At 45.9% G+C, this 22,875-nt stretch overlaps 1 protein-coding gene across 3 annotated transcripts; it reads left to right on the forward strand.

Moving 5' to 3' along the window:
• Window positions 1-6,515: 6,515 nt before the first annotated feature.
• On the forward strand, window positions 6,516-21,237 carry Mettl2 (methyltransferase like 2). Of its 3 annotated transcripts, none has more exons than NM_172567.3 (9): window positions 6,516-6,697; window positions 6,867-6,958; window positions 8,832-9,166; window positions 10,538-10,587; window positions 11,664-11,724; window positions 12,532-12,671; window positions 15,429-15,535; window positions 17,810-17,875; window positions 19,652-21,237. In NM_172567.3, the coding sequence occupies exons 1-9, from the start codon at window positions 6,588-6,590 to the stop codon at window positions 19,858-19,860; spliced, it is 1,170 nt and encodes a 389-aa protein (NP_766155.3). In that variant the 5' UTR covers window positions 6,516-6,587; the 3' UTR covers window positions 19,861-21,237. The 3 variants fall into 3 exon arrangements, with proteins under 3 accessions (NP_766155.3, XP_006533777.1, XP_006533778.1); XM_006533714.1 differs by lacking the exon at window positions 19,652-21,237 and adding an exon at window positions 18,652-19,645 and having other exon boundaries at window positions 6,523-6,697; XM_006533715.3 differs by lacking the exons at window positions 17,810-17,875; window positions 19,652-21,237 and adding an exon at window positions 16,005-17,336 and having other exon boundaries at window positions 6,523-6,697.
• The last annotated feature ends 1,638 nt before the right edge of the window (window positions 21,238-22,875 follow it).

The following is a 22,875-nucleotide window of genomic DNA, read 5'->3' on the forward strand; positions in this document are numbered from 1 at the left end:
ATTAAAAATAAATATTAGTTATTTTATAGTTATACTTTGGGGGAAAGCATTGATGAGTAACCATATTTTCTAACCAAAAGGTAAGATTATTAGTTTTAAGAAAATATCTTTATTTTTTATGTGTGTGTTACAATGTCTGAGAATATAGAATTAGGAGCTAGGCATAGTGGCACGTGCCTATAATCCCAGCACTTCGGAAGCAGAGACCAAAAGACAAGACCACAGGAGTTCAGGATCATGCTGCAGTGTGGCAAATTCAGGGCCAGCCTAACTTACATGAGATCCTGTCTGAAAAGAAAGTATAATATAAAATATTAGAATTACTGCAGGGTTTTTTGTTTGTTTGTTTGTTTTTTCAAGACAGGGTTTCTCTATGTAGCCTTGGCTGTCCTGGAACTCACTTTGTAGACCAGGCTCGTCTCGAACTCAGAAATCCGCCTGCCTCTGCCTCCCAAGTGCTGGGATTAAAGGCGTGCACCACCATCACCCGGCAGAACAAGATATTTTTAAGGAGTTCTGATAGAAAAAAAATTTAACCTGCAGGGCACGCCCATCTCTCTGTTGCACTGTTGCAGACTACATATAATAGTAGCAACTGACACCTCCCTGCTGGGATCTATACACAGGGACAGGCATCCACCCATTCACTCACCAGCTTGCTGAATTGCCTGCTGTGTGCCAGACCCTGGTCTAGGATCTAGATCTGTAGCAGATAGAATGCCTGACTTGCCCAGATCTTAGTAACAGATCTAATTATAACCAGTGGCTCAGCAATGCCTGCTGGTGACTTTGGTCAGGGCAGATGAGGAGAACAAATCTCTATTCAGCCCAGATAGGGAAATGACCAAAGACACTCTCCCACCCCAGACCAGCCTGATGATTCAGTAAGCTAATTACAGGACGCGAGGGAGGGATTACAGAAGCACTCACACACAGCATGGGTGACCCTTAGCAGTTGCATCACTGAAAAGCCCACGCCAGCATGGGTAACAACTCTCAAAGGTTACACCCTAGAGCTCCCTGCTTTCAGAAATGACTCCTCTCTCCCAGGAGTTGACTGGGGCTTATATTACCCAGGGAAAGTGGCTTGCACGTTTCCTGTTTCCTAAGCTGTCTTAGAAGCTTCCCTCCTCCCTCTTGGAGGGAACATGTCAATTCAGAGGAAACAGTCACAGCAATGACAAAATAGGTTACAAAAATGAATGTTTAGTAGATGGGTCTCATTCTGTTGCCCAGGCTTACCTTTTGTTCCAGGCTCAAGAAATCCCCCTACTTCTGCCTCCTGAGCAGATGCACTAAAAGTGCACCACCCACCATGGCCAGACTGAATTTTTAATAGCAAGAAACTTAAAACAGCCTAAATGTCAATGAAATCATGCTACAGCTATTCAAAGTCAGACCAGAATGTCATTACAATAATGTTTCACACAATGAAACATTCCCCCAGCTGTTATTAGGTTAAACTATTAAGTTAAAAAGCGCTTAAGGTGTGGCTCTCCACACAGATGTGACAGCATGGCTGTGACCACAGCACTAGAGAGACTGAGGCAGGAAGACATCAAGTTCCAGGTCAGCCTGGGCTACATAGACCATCTCAAGCCAGTACCCCCAACTCAATTATGTAAGCAAATTAATGGAAAGACTAGGAAAATATAAAACAAAGTATCGATGAATCAAATGGTGGGATATAGCATTTTCTGGTCTTAACTGTATCTTCTAAATATTCCACATATTTGGTTTTTAATAAGGGAAATGTAGCTAAGAGTGGTAACACATGTCATTTAAAAGGCAGATGCAGGAATCTCAAGTCTCAGGCCACACAGGGCTATAGCAAAACCTTGTCTCAAAAAACACGAATAAAAGGTGTGGAAGCTTGAGTAAGAATGGTGAGGGGGGCTGGAAAGATAGCTGGCTGTTCGGGCTGGAGAGATGGCCCAGCCGTTAAAGGCTAGGCTCACAACCAAAAATATAAGAATACTGGCTGTTCTTCCAGAGGTCCTGAGTTCAATTTCCAGAAGCCACACAGTGGTTCACAACTATCTATAATGGGTTCTGATGCCCTCTTCTGGTATACATGAAGACAACATACTCATATACATAAAATTAAAAAGAAATGTTAAGGGGCTGGTGAGATGGCTCAGTGGGTAAGAGCACCCGACTGCTCTTCCAAAGGTCAGGAGTTCAAATCCCAGCAACCACATGGTGGCTCACAACCATCAGTAACGAGATCTGACTCCCTCGTCTGTAGTGTCTGAGGACAGCTACAGTGTACTTACATATAATAAATAAATAAATCTTAAAAAAAAAAGAAATGTTAAGGAACCTTTGAATAAGGGTGGTAAGGAACAGTCTGACGTGAGTAGCCTATGCTGCCATCTGAGGCCATTGTAAGATCCTGGCCCATGCTGCCACCCAGGGCCATGTCTGGGTCCATGACCCTGCAGTGGCTGGAATCTGTTAATGTCAGTGGCCGGTGTTACCACCAAAAGCCATGCAGATGTCCCTGGTCTGGGCTGCTGCCTGGGGCCATGTTGATGTCCAGGGGCTGTGCAGTGCTGGCCCCACCACTCACCTGAGCACAGTGGGAGAGCTGGCCCTGAGGGTGTGACAGTGGGAGAGCTGGCCCTGCCCCTCTCCAGCGGCATCACTCAGGAGAGTGCCTACCCCACCCATCCCACCCTCATCTGAACAACACAGTAGTGCTGGCCCACAGGAGAGCACAGGAGATATGGTCCTGACCCTCACAACCTGCAGGCAGGAGAGCCAGTCCTGACCCTCACAACCTACAGCATTCGGGAGAGCAGGCCCCATCCTTTCACCTGAGCAGAGTGGGAGAGCCTACTCCTACAGTGTGAGAGCAGAAGAGCTGTCCCTACCCCCTCACTAGCGGGTAGTGCTGGAGAGCTGGCAAACTGACCTACACCTCACGCTCAGATACGGGGGTTTGAGTTGGCCCACCCCAACATCTACCCCCTTTATGAATTGCTGGAACATATGAAGGGGTGTAATATCTAAAATGAACTCAAGACCACCCAGTACCTTCTCCCTTCGAAAAGGACTTTCCAAACTGTACTAACAGGCCAAGTGCAGAGCCAGATAAGGAAGCTGGCTGACTAAACAAATGTAAAAACCTAGTTTTATCGGCCAAAATGATTAAGCCTGCAGCTACCAAAACAATATTAGCTGTTCTCAGAGAAATAACCATAACAAGATTAGCAATTCTCCTGCCCCCTGCTCCACACTGAATTCTGACAAAGACCACAAACCACCCTGACCTTGTTGTGAGAATTCCCCTGGCGTTAATAGCTGTGACATTAATAGCTGATCCATAAGTTCAAAATGTACTATTACTTTGCTGACCAAATCATAATAACCCACCATGGGGGCAAGCAAAGTGAGTCACTAGGCCAAAGGGTTACTTAGTCACTATACAAACCAACCAATGTCTGAAAGGGTCACTTGCTACACCAATGAGAACCCTGTTGCTCAAATCTGCCCCTTACAAAGGTATAAAAAGTGTGTCCTCTCTTTGTTCTTGGTCTCTCCTCTGGCCTGCGTGCTGGGAGGGGAGTCCCCAACATGTTAGATCAATAAAAATCCTCATGCGTTTTGCAGTGATGGCGGCGGTCTCTGTGGTCCTTGTGAGTAAGGGTCGTTTGACACTACAACAGGGGCAGGTCCTGCAGAACCCAAGCTGCAGGATCTCCATGACACAGGCCAATAATAGGCTATCTGAAAAGAATTCAAGAGAGGATCCAGTATTGATAGTATAGCAGAAGCCAGAGGTACCAAGCCAGATCAATGATATTTGCAAGCCGTTTGAGTAAAAGAGTAAACTGTGTGATACACCGCAGATTCGACAGAGAGATGGGGTTTTTGTTTTCTTTTGGAGGGTAGGTTGTGAGGGCAATAGGGAATATGGAAGGAAGGAGAGATGAGTGGGATTGCATGCTGTGAAATCCACAAAGAATCAAAAAGTTTTTTAAAAGAAAAAAACAAAAACAAAAAAGGTTATTAAATCAGTTTATACAAAAGGCTGCTCATGCTCTGTAAAAGTTAAAAAGAAGCAATTAAGACATCAAGATCCTTCCCTGGAGCTCTTGTTCCACAGCAACGCCATTAAATGGCCCAGAATTGGCACCGCCTGCAACAAGGGGTTGGGAGGGTGATGGGGTTGGGGTGGCTGGGTCATGAAATGATTAACTACCCTGCCCTGGGCTAACATCCAAGTCGATCCCCTGGAGAGCCTTTAGCCTTTCCAAGCATTGAATATATCCGCTTAGTAGGAGAGTGCCCTTTATCGTCCACTAGGGGGCCCCTCGATTCCTCTGAAACACAGTTCTCAATGTATTCTGACCACCTTGCACCACGTCTTCCGAACTCCTTTCAAAAGATGTTAGATGCTTCAACTGCCGAAGGAAAATGAGTTGGTACAGGCCAGCAAAATACATTGTGTAAACTCATTTAGTGGGTTAGCGAGAGGGCACAGCGATTAAGAGCTGCTCTCGAAAGAGGACGTGAATTCAGTTCCCAGCACCTACATCAGGCAGCTCACAACTACCTGTAACTCCAGCTCCAGGAGATCTGATATTCCTCTGAACACACACACACACACAAATAATTTTTTAAAGAAAATGGAGAGGTGACTCAGCGGTTAAGAACACCATCTGCTTTTCCAGAGCACCAGGGGTCAAGTCTTAGCACCCACGTGGCAGCTCACAACTGTGTGTAACTCCTGTTCTAGGGGATCTGATACCTTCACACAGAAATGCATGAAGTTAAATTACCAATGGACATAAAATAGAAATAAATAAATTTAAAAAAGAAAACCAAGCACACACACCATTTTCAGTAAATGATACAATACACTGAAGTAAATAGATACACTGAAATACACTGATGTAAATAGACACAAAAAAGAAAATGGTCTAAAAACAAAAGCTCAAGTTTAGAATAGTTAAACATTTGGAAATGCATGTTGTAATTCCAGCACTGGCAAAGTTAGACGTGACAGGAGGGTCCAGAGTTTGAAGCCAGATAAGGGTACACAGTGACACACTCATCCATTTTCAGAAGCCATGCATTTGAAAGAGTAAGGAGGGGAATATGGGAGGGTTGAGGAGGAGTGATGTAATGTCATAATCTCAAAAATAAAAACCTAGCCAGGTGTGGAGGCAGCACACATCTTTGATCCCAGTACCCAGAAGCCAGAGGCAGGCAGATCTCTGAAGTTGAAACCTTCCTGGTCTACAAAGAGAGTTATGAGATAGTCAGAGCTATATAGAGGAATTCTATATTTAAAAAGAAAATAATAATTAAAACACACACGGGGGGGGGGAAGAAGGGAGGGAGGAGAGGAGAGAGAAAGAGAAGCAGCCATATATTTCAAATGGCTCACTTATTAAAAATAATGTTGGAACTTCAAGTAAAAGGACAATGAGCTTTCTGCACACACAAAAATTATATAATGGGATTGTTGAATGTGAACACTAACAGCTTTTAAAGAGCATGATATTAAAAAAAAAAAATACATATAGCTGGATGTGATGGTGAATGCCTTTAATCCCGGTACTTGAGAGGCAGAGACAGGCACATCTCTGAGTTTGAGGCCAGTTTAATCTGCATAGAGAGCTGGAGGCCAGCCAGAATTACATAGTCCTTCAAAATGTATCAAAATAATAACAAAAACAACAACAATAATAACAACAACAACAATAACTCTGGCTGGTAAAATGGCACAGCAAGTAAGCTGCCTGCCACCAAGCCTAAAGAAATTATAGAGCCTGGAGAGCCCTATAATTAAGGGCACTGGCTACTCTTCTAGGAGACCCATATTTTGATCCCTGGTACCCATATGTTGGTTCACAAGCATCTGTAACTCCAGTTCGAGGAGATCTGGTGCCCTCTTCTGGCCTCCATGAGCATTGCATGCACGTGGTGCACAACCATGCGTACACATAAAGGGGAAATTTATTTAAATAGAAAATATAAGGCTAAAAATGTGCAATTATAAATTATATACCAGTGACCTACTATTAGTTTTAAAATATTTATACATATATGTATAGTATATAAGTGTACAATGTATACATTTAAATAAATTGAATACATATTACAAGCTCTATGCATGAACGAATTACAATTTTTATTGTGCCAATTAAGCCTGGCTTTTCAAGGAGGTGTGGTCGGTTATGTCATTTAACACGGAAGCTTCATGCTCTCAAAACCCACGCGCTGCCTCCCCGCGGACTGTGGTCTGGTGACCACGTCTCATCACAGTCGGCTAGTCAAAGCTTTTCCTGGGGGGAATCTTGGGACCTGCACGGAACCGTACTCGAGGGAATAGCCTCCTACTTCCTCCCCGTGCTGCACGCCCTTGTGCATCTCCAGGGAGAAATGACTCCTTTCGGACTCGCCTCCGCTGAGCTTCCCAATCACTTGGAACCCGCCCCGCCCCGCCCCGCCCCGCCCCGCCCCGCCCCGCCCCGCCCTCCATCTTCCCTCCCAGTGACGCTACTTCCGGAAGGGGCGTGGCCCACAGGAAGTCCTCGCCTTCGGGAAGAGAAGGCGTTTCCGTCTCCGGTGTCATGGCGGCCTCCTTCCCTGAAGGCGTGCCGGAGACCGAGGACGGGAAGAGACCGCAGTTCGGGCACCGGTTCCTGAGCGACCCGGCGCGCGTCTTCCATCACAATGCCTGGTAACTGCCCTGCATCTCGCCCGGCTCTTCGCCAGCCCGGAGCACTTGGAGAAAAGCCCTGCCCGCTGGCCCTCCTCCCGCGGCGGTAGCTGAAGCGTTCGCCTCCCGAGGACCGACGTTCCCGGGTCCGGGACCGGTGGGCCTGAAGCTGCCCGTTTGGTTTTCACAGGGACAACGTGAAGTGGTCCGAGGAGCAGGCCGCGGCGGCGGAGAGGAAAGTGCAGGAGAACAGCTCCCCGCTGGTGTGCCCGGAGAAGCAAGGTGCGCTCCGTTGTGCCCGCAGTGTGGGACGCGCCTCCTCCAGACGGCAAGAAAAATGGGGGCACCGGGATCGTTTTATCACTGACCTGATGGAGAACTCCGGCCCAGAACGGGTCGGGGAGGGGACGGGTTAGGAGGCAAAGGGGCTGTCTTCTAACAAAGTCTTGAAGCCATTGGGGTTGGACTTTGTTGTTGTTGTTGTTGAACTCTCTAGTTCTACGAGTGTCGCGTTGATGTGGCTGGCCTGTGGCAACCGTAAAGTCGTTCAGTCATCTTAGGGTAGCTTCTACAGTTTACCTTCTGCTGGGACGTTTCCATCAGAGCTAGATTGATGTGGTCGGATCCTAACGTACTGTGGGAGGAGAGGATTAGATCATAACATCTTTTCTTGAGGTGTTGGGTTTGGAGATGTGGGACTTCTACCAAAGAAAGATGCGTGCAGCAGAGTGGAGAGACGAGTCTGCTCAAAGCGAAAGAGGTCATTTCCGAAGACAAGAATAATTCCTTTATAAAATACTAGAACTGGTTGTCCCTGTTTCTAGGAGGCGTTTGAAAGTAAACCTGGAACTTTAAGGTAATAGGCATCAGGGGGTTGGAGAGATGGCTCATCGGTTATGATAATAAGCACTGATAGTTTCTCTATAGTACCGAGGTCACTGGCCAGGCACGTACCTCCTAAGATGTAGGGGTGTAATCTCTTGGGAGGCAGAGACAAGAGGTTGAGTGGGGTCAAGAGCATCCTTGCTACGTAGAGTTCCACTCCTGCCTGGGCTGCATGAGAGCTTGTCTCAAAAATAAGTATATGTATATATTCCAGTTGCAAAGTAGGCACCCTGCCTGCATTGTTAGGTAGATAAGACTAGATAAAGCTTCGTAGAGTTGAGAGGGATTTTGAAAATCATGTAGCCCAGTATCCTCTTTTCGCAGTTAAAGGACCAGTTAGCCAAGTGCAGTGGTGTATTCCTGTAGACTCAGCTCCGTGGGAGGCTGAGGCAGAAGGATCACTGAATTGGAGGCCATCCTGGGCAGCATAGGGTGATCTAGTCTCCAAAACGATTAAACTTGGACCACGGGGCCTTAAGTGCTTTGCCTAGAGGTAAGCAGTCAGTGGTGGATTCCAATTTCTCAGGTTTTTATTCTTTCATCAATTCTAGTCCAGGTCTCTTGTGTTGACAACGAGCAGAAAAAGAGCCCCTATCAGTCTCCTGATTAATCAAAACTCTTCTTGCTTCTGGAAGGCAGTTTCCCATTGTCTAGTTTTGTGTGTTTTCTGGTTATTTATTTTAGTATTCATTAGCAATCTTGACTTTGTGCCTGGCCCCTGCATTCTAAAGAAGCAGGAACATGCCTTCTGAAAAGCTTCGTGGATGACAGTCACTGAATGTATACAAACGTCCAAAGAACCTGGGACATTTAGCTTGTAAATTTAAAAAAAAAAAAAAAAAAAAAAAAAAACTTACAAGGGAAAATAATTACCACACACACCAAAGAACCTGTCTGTCCCTGACGAGTAGAACCTTGAAACCAAGAAGAATTAGGTCTTTACTTCTGTGCAATGCTAGGGATTTGCTTAATTTCATAATTTTCCTGTAGTTGAAGGCCATCCAAAGCTGTGTGAGGAAAATGATGGGTAGCTAACTCCCTGTCTGGTGGTTCCAGCAGAAGCTGGGTTTCCTGGGGATGAAAAGTGAATGACCTTAATGTAAGATAGATAGCAAGATGATTACCAGTGGAGGTGTCCAGTTCTGAGACTATGACTGTTCTTAAGCATACTTCTGGATAAAACGACATTTGGTGATGCAGGACAGTTGACATTAGATATAAATAAAATATTTGAGACTGACGTTTAATATTCTTTCTTAAATGTTTGCAGTTGATTATGAAGTCAATGCCCATAAATACTGGGATGACTTCTACAGAATCCATGAAAATGGGTTTTTCAAGGATAGACACTGGCTTTTTACTGAGTTCCCTGAATTGGCACCTAGCCACAGTCACCTGACGGGTGTACCCTTGGAGAAGCAGAGGAGTGACGTCTGTGAGGACGGACCTGGCTTGACAGCAGAACAGCACAAGTGTTCTTGTGCCAGCCCTGGATGTGAGACTCAGGTGCCTCCCTTGGAAGAGCCAGTGACTCAGAAGCTCGGTCACCTAGAAATTAGTGGTGAGGAATTTCCTGGCTCCTCTGCCACCTACCGAATACTTGAGGTAACTTGATTTTTCGAATAATAGAGTTAGTGAAGATGCCACATTTTACTCGCAGATAGACTAGAAAGGGTGACCCAGAGTGTCTTCTGTCAGATCAACTTGGCTAGATTTGAGCATCATATCAGCGTGGAATGGTCACCCTTGTTTGTTTGTTTGTTTGTTTGTTTGTTTAAACCGAGAAAATACCTAGGTGCTTACTATCAGGGAAATTCATATACAAGGGCCTACCAACTCCACTGGAAGCTAATTCTAGAGCTGGTAAAACTTGAATTAAATCCATTGCCATGAGGGGGGGCAGTGCTGGGAGTTGAACCCAAGGCCTCAAACAGATTAGCTCTTTACCACTGAACTAATCTCGTAAGCTCATGTCACTCCTAGAGTAAAGGAGTACTTGGTCTAACTGTAAGGAACGTTGCAAAATAGCTAAGAAGTATGTCTGCCAAGTAGCCCTCCATAAAGTTTACAGTTTGTGTTGCTGCAGAAAGCTCTACATTTAGCACAGTGCTACAGTGTAAATGTTCTCAGCTGAGGCTGTTGTGGGAAGCAGAGGTCCTTGTCCTCACAGATACACATAGGGGAACCTGGAAGGTTAGCACTCAGAGTTGTTCCTTCAAGGGAAGGAATGCAGGACTTATTACTTGCCTAGAAGGCTGGGAGCAGAAGTGGTTAATGGTGTGGTGACCAAACCAGACGCCTCACCCTTATCATAAGTTCTTTTTCTCAGTCGACTTATAGAAGATGTCACATGTACTGTACAAAGAGTTTCAGTGTATTCACATTGATGTTTATTCTGTTTCTTTATGGAGATTTATGGATGCTTTAGTGTACACATGGGCAGGAATTAATCATCACCACTCAGGGTCGGCCTCCCTGGGTGGTGTTGAGCCAACACTAGCTGTGGAGTCACGGTGAACCTGCCTTCTTGCCTCCCAGGTCATCTATGCTGGCCATAAAGGTCGCAGAGACCCTGCAGTCTATCTTTCTAATAATGGTGTAGTGAAATCATTAGGAAACTAATGTGTCTGCAAGGTTTTTGCTGGAACTCAGGATGTAAAAGTAGCTTGTGTTCCTTTTTTTAGACTAGCTTTCTTCAGCCAGTGGAAGCTGGTGTTCTTGTCCTTTACTAAGTCTCTTTAATTAGAGTCCATGAGAGATCAGGAAATGCCATAGGTCCTATACATTTCCTAGAACAATTCTTAAAAGCTGGGCATGACAGTGCCTGTAGTCTCAATACTCAGGAAGCTAAGGCTCGAAAACCATAAGTTATAGACCATCCTGGAGCCTGTTAAAAAAAGAGAGAGAGAGCAAGAAGAAAGAATGGCGGGGAAAGGGTTAATAACTTCTGGGACTAATGGTTCCTTTCTGTTGCAGGTTGGTTGTGGTGTAGGAAACACAGTCTTTCCAATTTTACAAACTAACAAGTAAGTATGTTGTCAGGTCTTCAGGACAGTGAAGGGAAAAGGGGAGGGTTTGCTCCTAGAAGCGTGGGTTAGATATCCATTTAGGAGTAGCTTTAGTTTAGTGTTAGAAAATTAGAGTTAGCACCAGCCCCAGTGCTAATGTGTAATGTCTTATCTGAAGTGCCTAAAAGACCTCTGTGTTGTGTTTCTCTTGTAAGCTCTGTGGAGTATCATTAGGTTGTTAATCCTTACACGACCACCGTATGGTCAAGGTGGGATGGCTGGCCTACCTGGCATTGTCTCCAGTTCCCCTGAAAATCTGCCTCTGTGGCCAGGTGGTCAGCACCTGAAGTCTAGGTGTCCTTCAGTGCGGTTCCAGTACTGACTGGCCGGGATTAGCGTCAAACCCCACAGGTTAAAGGCCTAGTCTTAACAAGACTTCTCCCACTTCAGATTCTAGCTGCAAACACAGGTCCCCCATACTTGTGATGTGCTGTAAGCCGGGAGAGTCTTCAGTCCCCTCCTGGTTTTGGCTGGTTTTACTGTTCATCATGAGCGGTATTGTAAGGACACAGAGAGCAAGCATCCAGGTGAGGAGATAGATATGCAAGGTGAGGTCTGAAACCCGTGTGCTCAGGTTCATCTCATGGAGGTGAGAGAGGGTCAGGAAACCCTACCACAGGAACAGAAGGTCAAAGGTTATTGCCAAAAGACTTTTAAAGAATCTCACAAGTCTTGGAGTACTTCACATTCTCCATAAGCCACTTCAGATGAGAGTGTGTCTGAGTCTCTCAAGAATTATGTAGGTTCTTGTGATGGTGCAGTTAGAGCCCTTAACCACTGTGGCTGTACCATTTAGGATTACTGGAACTCACCTATTGATGTAATGCTTGCTTAGAAGTTCTGGGTTTCCTACTGATGGTTTGATAAACTTAATATTAGCCATATCCACTTGTCCAAAAAAAAAAAGATAAAAATCACTAATATAGTTTATTTGGATGAGTGACACTCTTTGTCATTTGACTGTGCTACTCTACAAAGAGAACAGTCATGATCCAGTTTCTCTCCTAATTGTTGCTTTTTTCTGCCTGTTTCAGTAACCCAAACCTCTTCGTTTACTGTTGTGACTTTTCTGCCACGGCTATTGAACTGCTCAAGGTAGGTACAGTGGCTCCTGTAATCTCTTCTAGCTGAAGGAAAGAAGCTCTTCTAAAACCCACACTCACTAACTCTGTTTTTGTGGCCTGAAAGCTTAGCAAATGAGTACAGCAGCCACAGTACAGAGCCAGGAGATGCTGAACCCAGCACTTGGCTAGCACTCAGGTGGGGTCCCAGACCTCTTCAAACTCATTAAGATCGTGCGTGCGTGCGTGCGTGCGTGCGTGCACTTACAAGTGTCAGAGGTACTGGATTCTCCGGGGCAGTTATGAACTACCTGATATGAGTGTTCGCAATCAAACTCATGTCCTGCAATAACAATAAGATGTTAAGATGAGCTCTTAGCTACTGAGACCTCTCTCCAGTCCCATCTGCAAACATTTTTGTTTATTTTTGAAAGGCAGTCTTTTTTTTTTTAAGATTTATTATTATACATAAGTACACTGTAGATGACTTCAGACGCACCAGAAGAAGGCGTCAGATCTCATTATGGGTGGTTGTGAGCCACTATGTGGTTGCTGGGATTTGAACTCAGGACCTTCTGAAGAGCAGTCAGTGCTCTTACCCGCTGAGCCATCTCACCAGCCCTTGAGATGCAGTCTTATGTACTTCATGGTGACCTTGAACTGGCTATGTAACCTTCCTGATCCTCCTGACTTCACTTTCCAAAAAGTGCTAGAATTTCACCCCTTTTGGTGACCAGAAGTAAATCCTTCTGGTGGGAGTTCTGGCATTTAAGACAGGATAAGCCTTTTTTTATCCTGTGTTCATGTCTTCTGACCTATTTGTCGCTCCAACTCTCCACAGACAAATTCACAATATGATCCTTCTCGCTGTTATGCCTTTGTTCATGATCTCTGTGATGAAGATCAGAGTTACCCAGTGCCTGAGGACAGTCTTGATGTCATCGTTCTTATATTTGTTCTTTCAGCAATTGTTCCAGACAAGTAAGTTTAAGGTCCCTTAGCTAATAGCCTAACTAAGATAAAGCTGTAAGTGAAGACCTTGAACTCCAATTATGCCCTAAATACAAAGGGTTTTATTATGTCTAGTAGACATGAAAAGCCAAGAGACTGTTGTATTGATGTCCGCCTTTGTTTGAGCCTTTGACCCTCTGCCTGCTGACTGTGGACTGGTTCCTGCTTTCTTTGTTGGAAGCTAAGTCTGAAAACCCTGGGAAGATATCCACTTAGTCCACTCTCAGCACGTGCTGCTTCAGAGTCAAGATGGCTGTCTCATTACCAACCTTTTAAATGCTTGAAATAAGTCAAGATTCTTAACACCCTAAAATCTATAATGACTGTACTGTGTTTTCTGGTGTTAGGAAAACTGAAATACAGCCTTCCATAAAATCAGGTTGACATAAAGGGAATCCAAAGGCTGGGTGGTAGTAGTGTAAGCCTTTAATCCCAGCACTGGGGAGGCAGAGGCAGGCAATCTCTGAGATGGAGGACAGCCTGGTCTACAGAATGAATGAATCTCAGGACTACACAGAGAAACCCTATCTCAAAAAGACATGGGGAGCAGGGAACAGTTGGATTGCTCTACTGGAGAGCTGGCTCAGAGGTGAAGGGCGCCAGAGGACTGCAGTCTGCTTCCCAGCACCCACACCGTAGTTCACAGCCATCCATAACTCCAGGGTCAAGAGTTTCAACATCCACACTTGGCTTCCATGAGCACTGTATGCACATGATGTGCATGCACATAAATACCAATATATATAAAATAAGAACGCCTTTCTAAGATACAATTTTAAAATTTCATGTAGGGTCAATGAGATGGCTCAGCAGGTAAAGGAATTTCCACCAACATGAGATCAAGCCCAGGGTTGTGTGATGGAAAGAGGGAACTGACTCCCCCACATTCTTCTCTGACTTGTACATGTGATATGTGCACGCACCCCACACACACATCACAGTAACTAATTTAACATATTTTTGTAAGTTCATGTGCAGGCATCTGGTGATAGGGTTTAGTATGTGTTTAGCTTGAGTTCCTAAGGGTGTGCCTCAGAGGTCAATGTGCTTCACACGTACAGGTCCCTGGGTTCAATCCCTAAACCAAGAAAGAGAAGGAAGGATAGAAGTATGCCCTGGGGTCTCAGTGATGCAGGAGGCTGAGGCAGGAGTTAGCCCTGGAGTTCAGGGGCAACCTAGGCAACGAAGCCAAAGCCCAGCTCCAAAAACAAAACGCCTGTGTTAATCAGACTGCTGCAATCCTGTGAAACTGCTCACTTGGAAGTAGAGTCAGTTGTGAGAGCCTTTGACACAGCCTACTGAGCTAGCCATCTTCCTCTAGATTAGCAGTAACGTCTCTGGCCCAGTAGTATATGAGGCTTTGAAACATTTTGTGTAGACTGTATTCTTCAGGTGCTGTAAGTACCTAATCCTGTGTCAGACTTTTGGAGAGTGCTACATGAGCATTTACTTAGAAAGAGAAAAGGTTATTTTGGCTTGTTTTGTTTTGAAACACTGCTTTTAGGCCTTCAGCAAGGGGGCATATCACGACAGAGCAAAACCTCTCATTCCACAGTCAGAGTAAAAAGAGAGGAAGGGGAAGGGGACGGAATCTCCCTGTTCCTTACCAGGGCACCCACACATGCTTCCCAGTGACCTAAAGGTCCGGACCTTTGAGTTTCTACCACCCTCTAGTAGCTCAAAGAAGAGCCATGCTTTTAACATGTGGCCTCTGGGGAAAAGCAGGGGACAGGTGGGAAGCCCCCTGGCAGTGCTCACCTGCCTGCTGCATGCAGCACCATGTAAGCTGGGGCTTTTTATGTGTACAGTTTTTTAGATTGTTTTTCTTTTTGGTTTTTAGACCTGAGCTGGCCTCTGACTCAAAGTCCTCCTGCCTCAACCCCCCTGTAACTGTGAGCTTTCTCACCCACACATAAATTCCCCAAAATAATGACCCTAGACTTCTATATATGAATAAATGCTGAGGCCCATAGCTTTGGCTCTGTTCCCTGACTGGCCCGTATCTTAATTACCCATTTATTTTATTCTGTATTCTGTTACCTGGCTGGTTACTTGGTCCTCAGTTTCTCATGACTGTCTTTTTCTCTGTCACGGAGCAAATCTTCCTCATGCCTGTCTCTGTCCTATAAATTCAGTCTCTTTGTGCCAGATTCCCAAATTCTAATCCTTCCTAACCCTTCCCCAGCTCAGTGGCCAAAGGTTTTTTTCCTAACAGGTGGAACTTGCGTACATTGCACAAAAGATTCCTCTGCACCTTCTGAGTGCTGAGATTGCAGGCTCGTGCCATCACACCTGCAGCGTTATCTTCACAGTTGAAGGAGTTTGGGTGTGATCGATGTGTGGGTGCCCTGGAAGGGGACAGTGGCCTTCCTCTTCCTTTCTGTTTACCCTGATCATGGAATGAGAGGTTTTGCTCTGGCCGTGATGAAGACCTAAACACCAACTTCTCTCCAAAACACAAGCCAAAATAAGACAAGTCATGAGTATGGCCATACATACACTATATGTTCAGGGCTCTTAGAGAGCTACAGGAACCTGTTGCAAGGGTGGCGATCACAGGACCAGCAGGAAGTGAGTCAGGTTTAATACTTGGAATGTCCACCACCAGGTAGGACATCAGGGCTGGCTTTTAGTGTCAGAGTTAGGAAGTCTGTTGTCCGGGGGTTTGCTATAGGAGGGGACGCCATCCCTAAGGAGACTTACACTTCATTCCCTGCTGCCCTCCAGGATGCAGAAAGCGATCAGCAAGCTAAGCCGACTCCTGAAGCCTGGAGGGGTGATGCTTCTTCGAGACTATGGCCGCTATGACATGGCTCAACTTCGGTTTAAGAAAGGTATGTGAGGGTCTGGAGAGATGAGTCAGGGCTACGAGTCCTGGCTGTCCTTGGGGAGAACCCAGATTCAGTTTCCAGCATGCACATGAGGTCTTAGCCGTCGGTGACTCCAGTTCTAGGGGACCTGGTGCCCTCTTCTGACCTAAACAGACACTGGGCGTGCATGAGGTACAGATACATACATGTAAGCAAAATACAAAAAAAAATTAAAAATATATAAAGATGTGGCCAGGCAAAGTAGCATATGACTTTTTTATCAGCACTCGGAGGCAGAGGCTGAGCTCTGTGAGTTCAAGCCTGGTGGTTTACATAGTAAATTCCAGGTCAACTGGGAGTTTAGCTCAGAGTGGCACACTTCCAAGCATGTGCAGTGCTCTCAGCACTAAAGTCAAGTCAGATGGCAGGGTGAGAAGACATCTTCGGTGTTCACAGCAGGTGAAGTCTTTCTTGATGTTTGTGTTTATCATAGTGCTGTCAGGAACTTGATAAAGAGAAGATCCAGGACCCACCCAAAAAAGCAGCTCAATTTAAATGACCCACAAACACATGTTCATCATTCCTCTCAGCCCCGTTGCCGCCGCTTCAAGCAAGGAGCCACGCGCCTCTGCTTAAGATAAAAAGACAGTTGCCTCTGGCCTTTCTTTTTTTTGTTTTTCGAGACAGGGTTTCTCTGTGTAGTCCTGGCTGTCCTGGTACTCACTCTGTAGACCAGGCTGGCCTCGAACTCAGGAATCCACCTCTGCCTCCCGGGTGCTGGGATTAAAGGCGTGCGCCACCATGCCCGGCTTTTCTCTGGCCTTTCTTAAGCACTCTCATTTTTTTTTAGTTTATCCATCTTGGAAGAAACTCTGCCAGCATAAAGTAGGTATAAACAAAACCTTAGAAGCTAGGATTGCCACACAGTTTGTTCTGGAGAGTTTCTGCTCTGTGTTACTAGGTGAAAAAACCCATGTGTGGATGGATGATCATTTTAAGCCTGGTCGCTTGGATAAAAGTTCACTGGGAAGAAATGCATGTTGTTCCATGTGAACTGTTAGGAACACGTGGGGAAGTTTCACAGGAAAACTGAGTTCTCATGGTGTGTGCTTGGGGACTCGAGCAGCAGCATGGGCCAGTTTAGTTAAGAGTCAGTTTCACTGATCTTGTTTTTCTTTTAACGGAATTTGTAGGCTGAGCGGGTGGTGGTGCCTGGGACTCAGCTCGGATCACGTGTATTATTACATACTGACATTGGCTTTCCCGTGGTGCTGCTCCCTGCTGTTCCTTTGTAGGAAGTTGTGAGTTCCTTTGAAGAATCGCATGTCACCCAAATGAACATCTGATTTTTTTTTTTTGAATTCCCGTTGTTGAGGGGAAAGTGCTTGGTGCAGGTGTACACGGAGAGGTGAGATAGAGTCCCACTCGGTGTCATCGTGCCCTGACACTCTATGCCAGCCCTCCTTGCCTGAGCCTCCTCTACTGGGATTAGAAGTGTGAGCCCCCACAGGTAGCCTGTTGCACATTTGTTAAATGATGGAATTCAAAGTACTTTAAGGATTGGAGAGAAGTCTTAGCAGTTAAGAGCATTTTCTGCTCTAGCATAGGACCTGGGTCCAATTCCAAGCACCCACACTAGACAGCTCACAACTTCCCATAACCCACAATTCCAGGGAATGTGACATCCCAGGACTCCGTGAGCCCTGTGGTTCACATAACTCTCTCAGGCACAAGCTTATACACAGAAGCTTAAAAAATAACAAACCCTTTTTATTGTTGTTGTTGTTTGGTGTCTTAATTAGGGTTTTACTGCTGTGAACAGACACCATGACCAAGGCAAGTCTTATAAGGACAGCCCTTAATTGGAGCTGGCTTACAGGTTCAGAGGTTCAGTACAGTATCATCAAGGCAGGAAGCATGGCAGCATCCAGGCAGGCATGGTGCAGGAGGAGCTGAGAGTTCTACATCTTCATCTTTAAGCTGCTAAAAGACTGGCTTCCAGGCAGCTAGGATAAGGGTCTTAAAGCCCACGCCCACAGTGACACACCCACCTCAAAAAGGCCACACCTCCTAATAGTGCCACACCCTGGGCCAAGCATATACAAACCATCACATTTGATTTAGTTTTTCAAGATGCATTTTTTCTAGAACTCTGTCTGTAGACCAGGCTAGTCTAGAATTCACAGAGATCTGCTTGCCCTGAGTACTGGGATTAAAGGCGTGCACCACCACCACTGCCTGCCATCCATTTTGTTTTTCAAATGTATTAACATATCTGGTTTTGTCGTGTAACTGCAGGTCAGTGTCTATCTGGAAACTTCTATGTGAGAGGTGATGGCACCAGAGTTTACTTCTTCACACAAGGTATGAAAATGGTGATGTATTAGTGCTAAAGGCAGTGTCTACAGGTCAGGTAAATAGTTACCTGCCCTTAAGTCACCTGTCCCTCCAGCCTTTCTCCTCTCATACTGCCCTGAGCTGTCACTTGAGACAACTCTGGCTCATGCTTGTTGTAAATGATATTTGATAACTGTATAAGCTCTTAATATGAACCGTCACTCCCCACCCCACCCCCAGTTAATCAAGACATAGTCCTATGGATTTATTTAATCAGATTAGACAATTCATAATTACTGGACAGTTGCCCCAATCTGTTTTTCTATATGCCAGACTGGCTCATTTGCAGCTAGCCTCCCTAGGTTACTTGTTTGGAGCCTTGGCTGCCATTGTTCCATCAGCCTGTCTTCTGGATGCACTTCTGTCCGCATGATCGTGGTCCATCTCCTCTCTACTCCTCCTCTTCCTCCTCCTCCTCCTTCTCCTTCTCCTCCTCCTCTCTCTCCCTGCCCCCACCCCATCCCCCAGTTCTTGTCCCTGAACCTGCCTCTGTCTCTGTCTCTCTGCCACACTACCTGAAACCACCCAGCCCTGTAGTTGAAGGCCTTCCTACCTCTGTTCTCCCCAGTAATTGGCTGTAGCCACTTTTGTTTAACCAATAGCTTTAAATTGGAGAGCGGGGGGGGGGGGGGGGGGCGGGTGAGGGTGAGGGTGTATGTATACAATGTCATTTGGTGTACGTGAGGATGTGCTCTGCTCTAAATCAGCTGCTTTTCCTCTCACTTCTGTCTCTTTGTCCAAAGTGGGAACTTGCCCTTTTGGCAAGTCTCAGCCTCCAGCCTCGTCTGATTTGCCCTTTGCAGCAGCCTGTGCTTCAGGTGCAGCTGTGTCCAGGTGAGGCGCGACCTGGACCATCTCTGCCATCAGCCCTGTCCACAGGCTCCTTCCACCAGTGCTTTAAGAGAACTGGTGGGCCCTTTATTGAGTCATATACTTAAGACGTTGTCTATGTAGCATTGAAAGTTGTCCTGTGGGCTGGTGAGATGGCTCATCAGTTAAGAGCACCGATTGCTCTCCCGAAGGTTCTGAGTTCAAATCCCATCAACCACATGGTGGCTCACAACCACCTGTAATAAGATCTGATGCCCTCTTCTGGGGTGTCTGAAGACAGCTACAGTGTACTTACAGATAATAAATAAATAAATCTTAAAAAAAAAAAACAAAGAAAGTTGTCCTGTAAGACATTGTGTTGACATACTCATCTGTCGGCTTGGGAGAATAGTTTTTGGTTTGGGAATTATTGCTTTGTTTGAAGCCAAGTCTCTCTGTGTAGCCCAAGCCAGCCATGAACCCTATCCCTATCCTGCTATCCCTTGCCAACTGCTAGTGTTATATATAGGCTTCCCTTCACCCTTATTGTGTCGTTTGTTTGTTTGTTTGTTTGTTTGTTTGATTGATTGATTGATTGATTGATTGATTGATTTTGGGGGTGGTATGTGAATTTCTATCTTCTGGTTTTTTGGTTGGTTGGTAGGTTTGTTTTGATATTTTGGTGCCCAAACCTGGACCTGTCATTGTCAAACTGTCACTACATCAGTATTCAATGCTAATAGGCCTCTTAAAAAGCACAGTGACTTAGGAGGCAGAGGCAGGTGGATTTCTGAATTTGAGGCTACCACAGAGAAACCCTGTCTCGAAAAAAAAAAAAGGCACAGTGTCGAGGCTCCACTTCACATGGAGAGTCGCTAGCAGAGCACCCTCTCTCCAGAGCAGCCTCTGTAACGCTGGCTCTTTTCACACCAGGTGAGCTGGATACGCTCTTCACCGCTGCTGGCCTGGAGAAGGTGCAGAACCTGGTGGATCGCCGCTTGCAGGTGAATCGAGGGAAACAGCTGACCATGTACCGCGTCTGGATTCAGTGCAAATACAGCAAGCCTCTAGCACTCCGCTCCAGCCAACATGTGCCCATTCCCCACGCCACAGAAAGTTCTTCACATTCGGGGCTTTTGTAAGAAGACATCTGTAGACAGCGGCTTGTTGATGATGGACAGTCTGGGGATTCAAGGAGCTCTAACTTTGAGCCTAAGAACAACTACTTTCCGGTTTTTAGCCAGGTGCAATGACACATGCCTTTAAACCCAGCACTCAGGAGGCAGAGGCAGACAGATCTCTGAGTTTGATGACAGCCAGTGATACACAGAGAAATCCTGTCTCCAAAAGCAAACCAAAAAAGTGTGGTTTTATTTCTAAAGCCCATTAATGCGTATTTTCTGGAGTTCGTTTTATTAATATCATTGGTCGAGGCAATGCCCTGGTGAATGTGGGGAGTTCAAAGGGCAACTTGCAGGAGTCAGTTCTCTCCTACAGGCTGGTCCTAGAATTCAGACTCAGGCTTGACAGCAAACACCTTGAGCTTTTTGACTGCCCTCAAATTTTTTAATGACTAGAGTTTTATATAAAACTCATTCTGTGACCAAAAATGACCTTGAAGTTTAGATCCTCTTGCCATCATATTGCAAGATGATGATGGTCCACACCTTTAATCCTAGCACTCAGAAGCCAGAGACAGGCGATCTCTGAGTTCAGGGCCTGCCTAGTCTACAGAGTGAGTTCCAGGACACCCAGGGCTACACAGACAAAAAAAGAAAAATAAGAAAGGAAAAAGAATGCTAACACATTTGAGAGTTAAGAATTTAAAATCCAAGCCTGGCCAAGTGTGGTGGCTCACAGCAGAAATCCCTGCGGGTAAAAAGCTGAGTTAGGCCGGGCGTGGTAGCGCACGCCTTTGATCCCAGCACTCAGGAGGCAGAGGCAGGCAGATTTCTGAGTTCGAGGCCAGCCTGGTCTACAAAGTGAGTTCCAGGACAGCCAGGGCTATACAGAGAAACCCTGTCTCGAAAAACCAAAAAAAAAAAAAAAAAAAAGGCTGAGTCAGCACAGGGATCCCGTTAAGATCAAGGCTAGCCTGGACTGCACTGTAAAACCATCTCACAGATGGTGAATATGGCTCAGTGGCATGAGCCCTGGAGCCAGCCAGGTACGGGGTGTTAGCTTAATCTAAATTGGCATGGGGGGTCTGAGATAGGAGAACTGCCTTCAATTCCAGGCCAGCCCAAGCTACATGGTGAAAGCCTGCCTGGCTTGTTTGATCCTGGGGCAGGATGGAGGTGATGCTGTGCTCCGCTGCAAGGTGCTGGATTATGAGGGCCTTTTACTGTCTCCAGTATTAGCACTAGAACGAAGGCTCAGCAGGTTTAGGCACTTGCTGCCGAGCGTGACAGCCTGAATTCATGTCCCCAAAACCCACATGGTGGAAGGAGAGAGCCATCATGTGCTGTAGCATGTCTGTGTCCTCAGACATACGTACCAAAATAAAATAATTTTCTATATCTTTTTGGTGGTGTGGCTTAATTTAGATGGTGTTTGATAGGTTCCCTCGCTGTCATCTCTAGGGCATGAGAGCACTCTGGCTGTGCCATCTGTCACCCTATTGACCACCAGGATTTATTGGTTTGCTCTGGTCAGCTAAGCAGGTGTCCCCTTTCACCTTCACCATCAAAGAGCTGGTCTTCTGTCCCCTACTGAAACCTCCACACAAGCTCAGTTATCAACTGTTGTGTAGGAGAGTTCCTTGACACATGATCCCTGCCACACATTTCCCATGGTCTCTGTCCAAAGGGTTTTAGCTGAATCATTCTAATAGCTGCACGTGGCTCTACAATTAAACCTGACGCGGCTGAGTTTCCTGAAAACAGTTGGGTTGGGAAGGTGGCTCCAGCTGCGAAGCTGCCTAGAAAGATTTGCTTAGGTGTATCTAACAGAAATGCTTCAGGATAGCGGGGCATGGTGGTGCACGCCTTTAATTCCAGCACTCGGGAGGCAGAGGCAGGCGGATTTCTGAGTTCGAGGCCAGCCTGGTCTACAAAGTGAGTTCCAGGACAGCCAGGGCTACACAGAGAAACCCTGTCTCAAAAAAAAAAACAAAAAAAAGAAATGCTTCATGAAAAGACTTATCTTCCTACGTCAAGTGCCAGCCATTCAGCTGGAGAGAGAAAGTCAATATTCTTTGAAAACTGAAGGATGGTTTGATGTGGGGCAAGTACAGAGAGCTGTTGGGGTGAAAGGCATGCCAGGTCAGGGTGTAACTCAAGTCCTTGCCAGTGTGGATTCTGTGGTGCAAAGGTGATTCGTCCTGAGCCTGACCTCTCTCGGTCCCTGTATGGGGGAGGGGGGGTGTCTCCTGTCTTCCTTCTTGCTCTCTTTTACTCTTGACTGGAAAAGTGGGACCCTGGAAATTTAACAAGAGGAAAGCTTAGTTCACGAGACATTTAATGTTCCTATAATTTGATTCCTGTCCTTGGAGACATTGGCAACAGTCAGGGCTTCTCTGGAGTAAAGACGAGCACGGGGCAGTTTCTTTCATGCTGTTGACAAAGGCCTGTTTTTTCATTGGTGGCTATAGCTGCTACGTCCAGAGGTCCAGAGCCCGGCTGCATCAGGGCATCACAGGTCTCCGCTGCTTCATTTGATCTTCAGGTTGTGATTTGACAAACTTGGTGATGAGCTTCCCAGTTGAGATGGTGATGTGGTACCCTGCTGCCTCTGCAGTGAGCAGTCAGCCAAGGTTCACAACTCAGAGGTCTGCTGGCTCTAATCAGTGGGCCATGTAGACAATTAAACATGACTGAGTTTAGGGGCAGAAGGCCACATATGGTTACTTGTTCCACAGAGGGGTTTTAAGGCACAGTAGCCAGAATATTCATCCTGAGATGAACCCAGATCCATCATTCCCCAGTTTCCTTTCCATGAGATAGGATTTCACCATTAAAATAGAAAATATCTGGTTACTTGTAGTGCCACACACCTTAATCTCAGTGATCAGAAGGCAGACAGACATCTAGATCCCTGCGAATTTGAGGCTTGCCTGGTCTACATAGAGAGTTCCATTCTAGCCAGGGCTACACAGAAAGACTCAAAAAGTTTAAAAAGATTCATATATATATATATGTTGTGTCCGGCCAGCAGAT

This window comes from Mus musculus, chromosome 11 (genome assembly GCF_000001635.26).
Source record: "Mus musculus strain C57BL/6J chromosome 11, GRCm38.p6 C57BL/6J".
Lineage (NCBI taxonomy): Eukaryota > Metazoa > Chordata > Mammalia > Rodentia > Muridae > Mus > Mus musculus.

Excerpts from the sequence above, each read along its gene's own strand:
- Mettl2 (NM_172567.3), top strand. The coding sequence starts at position 6,588 with ATGGCGGCCTCCTTCCCTGAAGGCGTGCCGGAGACCGAGGACGGGAAG. Across the intron at positions 9,167-10,537 it reads CCACCTACCGAATACTTGAG|GTTGGTTGTGGTGTAGGAAA; the intron begins GTAACTTGATTT and ends TTTCTGTTGCAG. Across the intron at positions 15,536-17,809 it reads TCAACTTCGGTTTAAGAAAG|GTCAGTGTCTATCTGGAAAC; the intron begins GTATGTGAGGGT and ends GTGTAACTGCAG.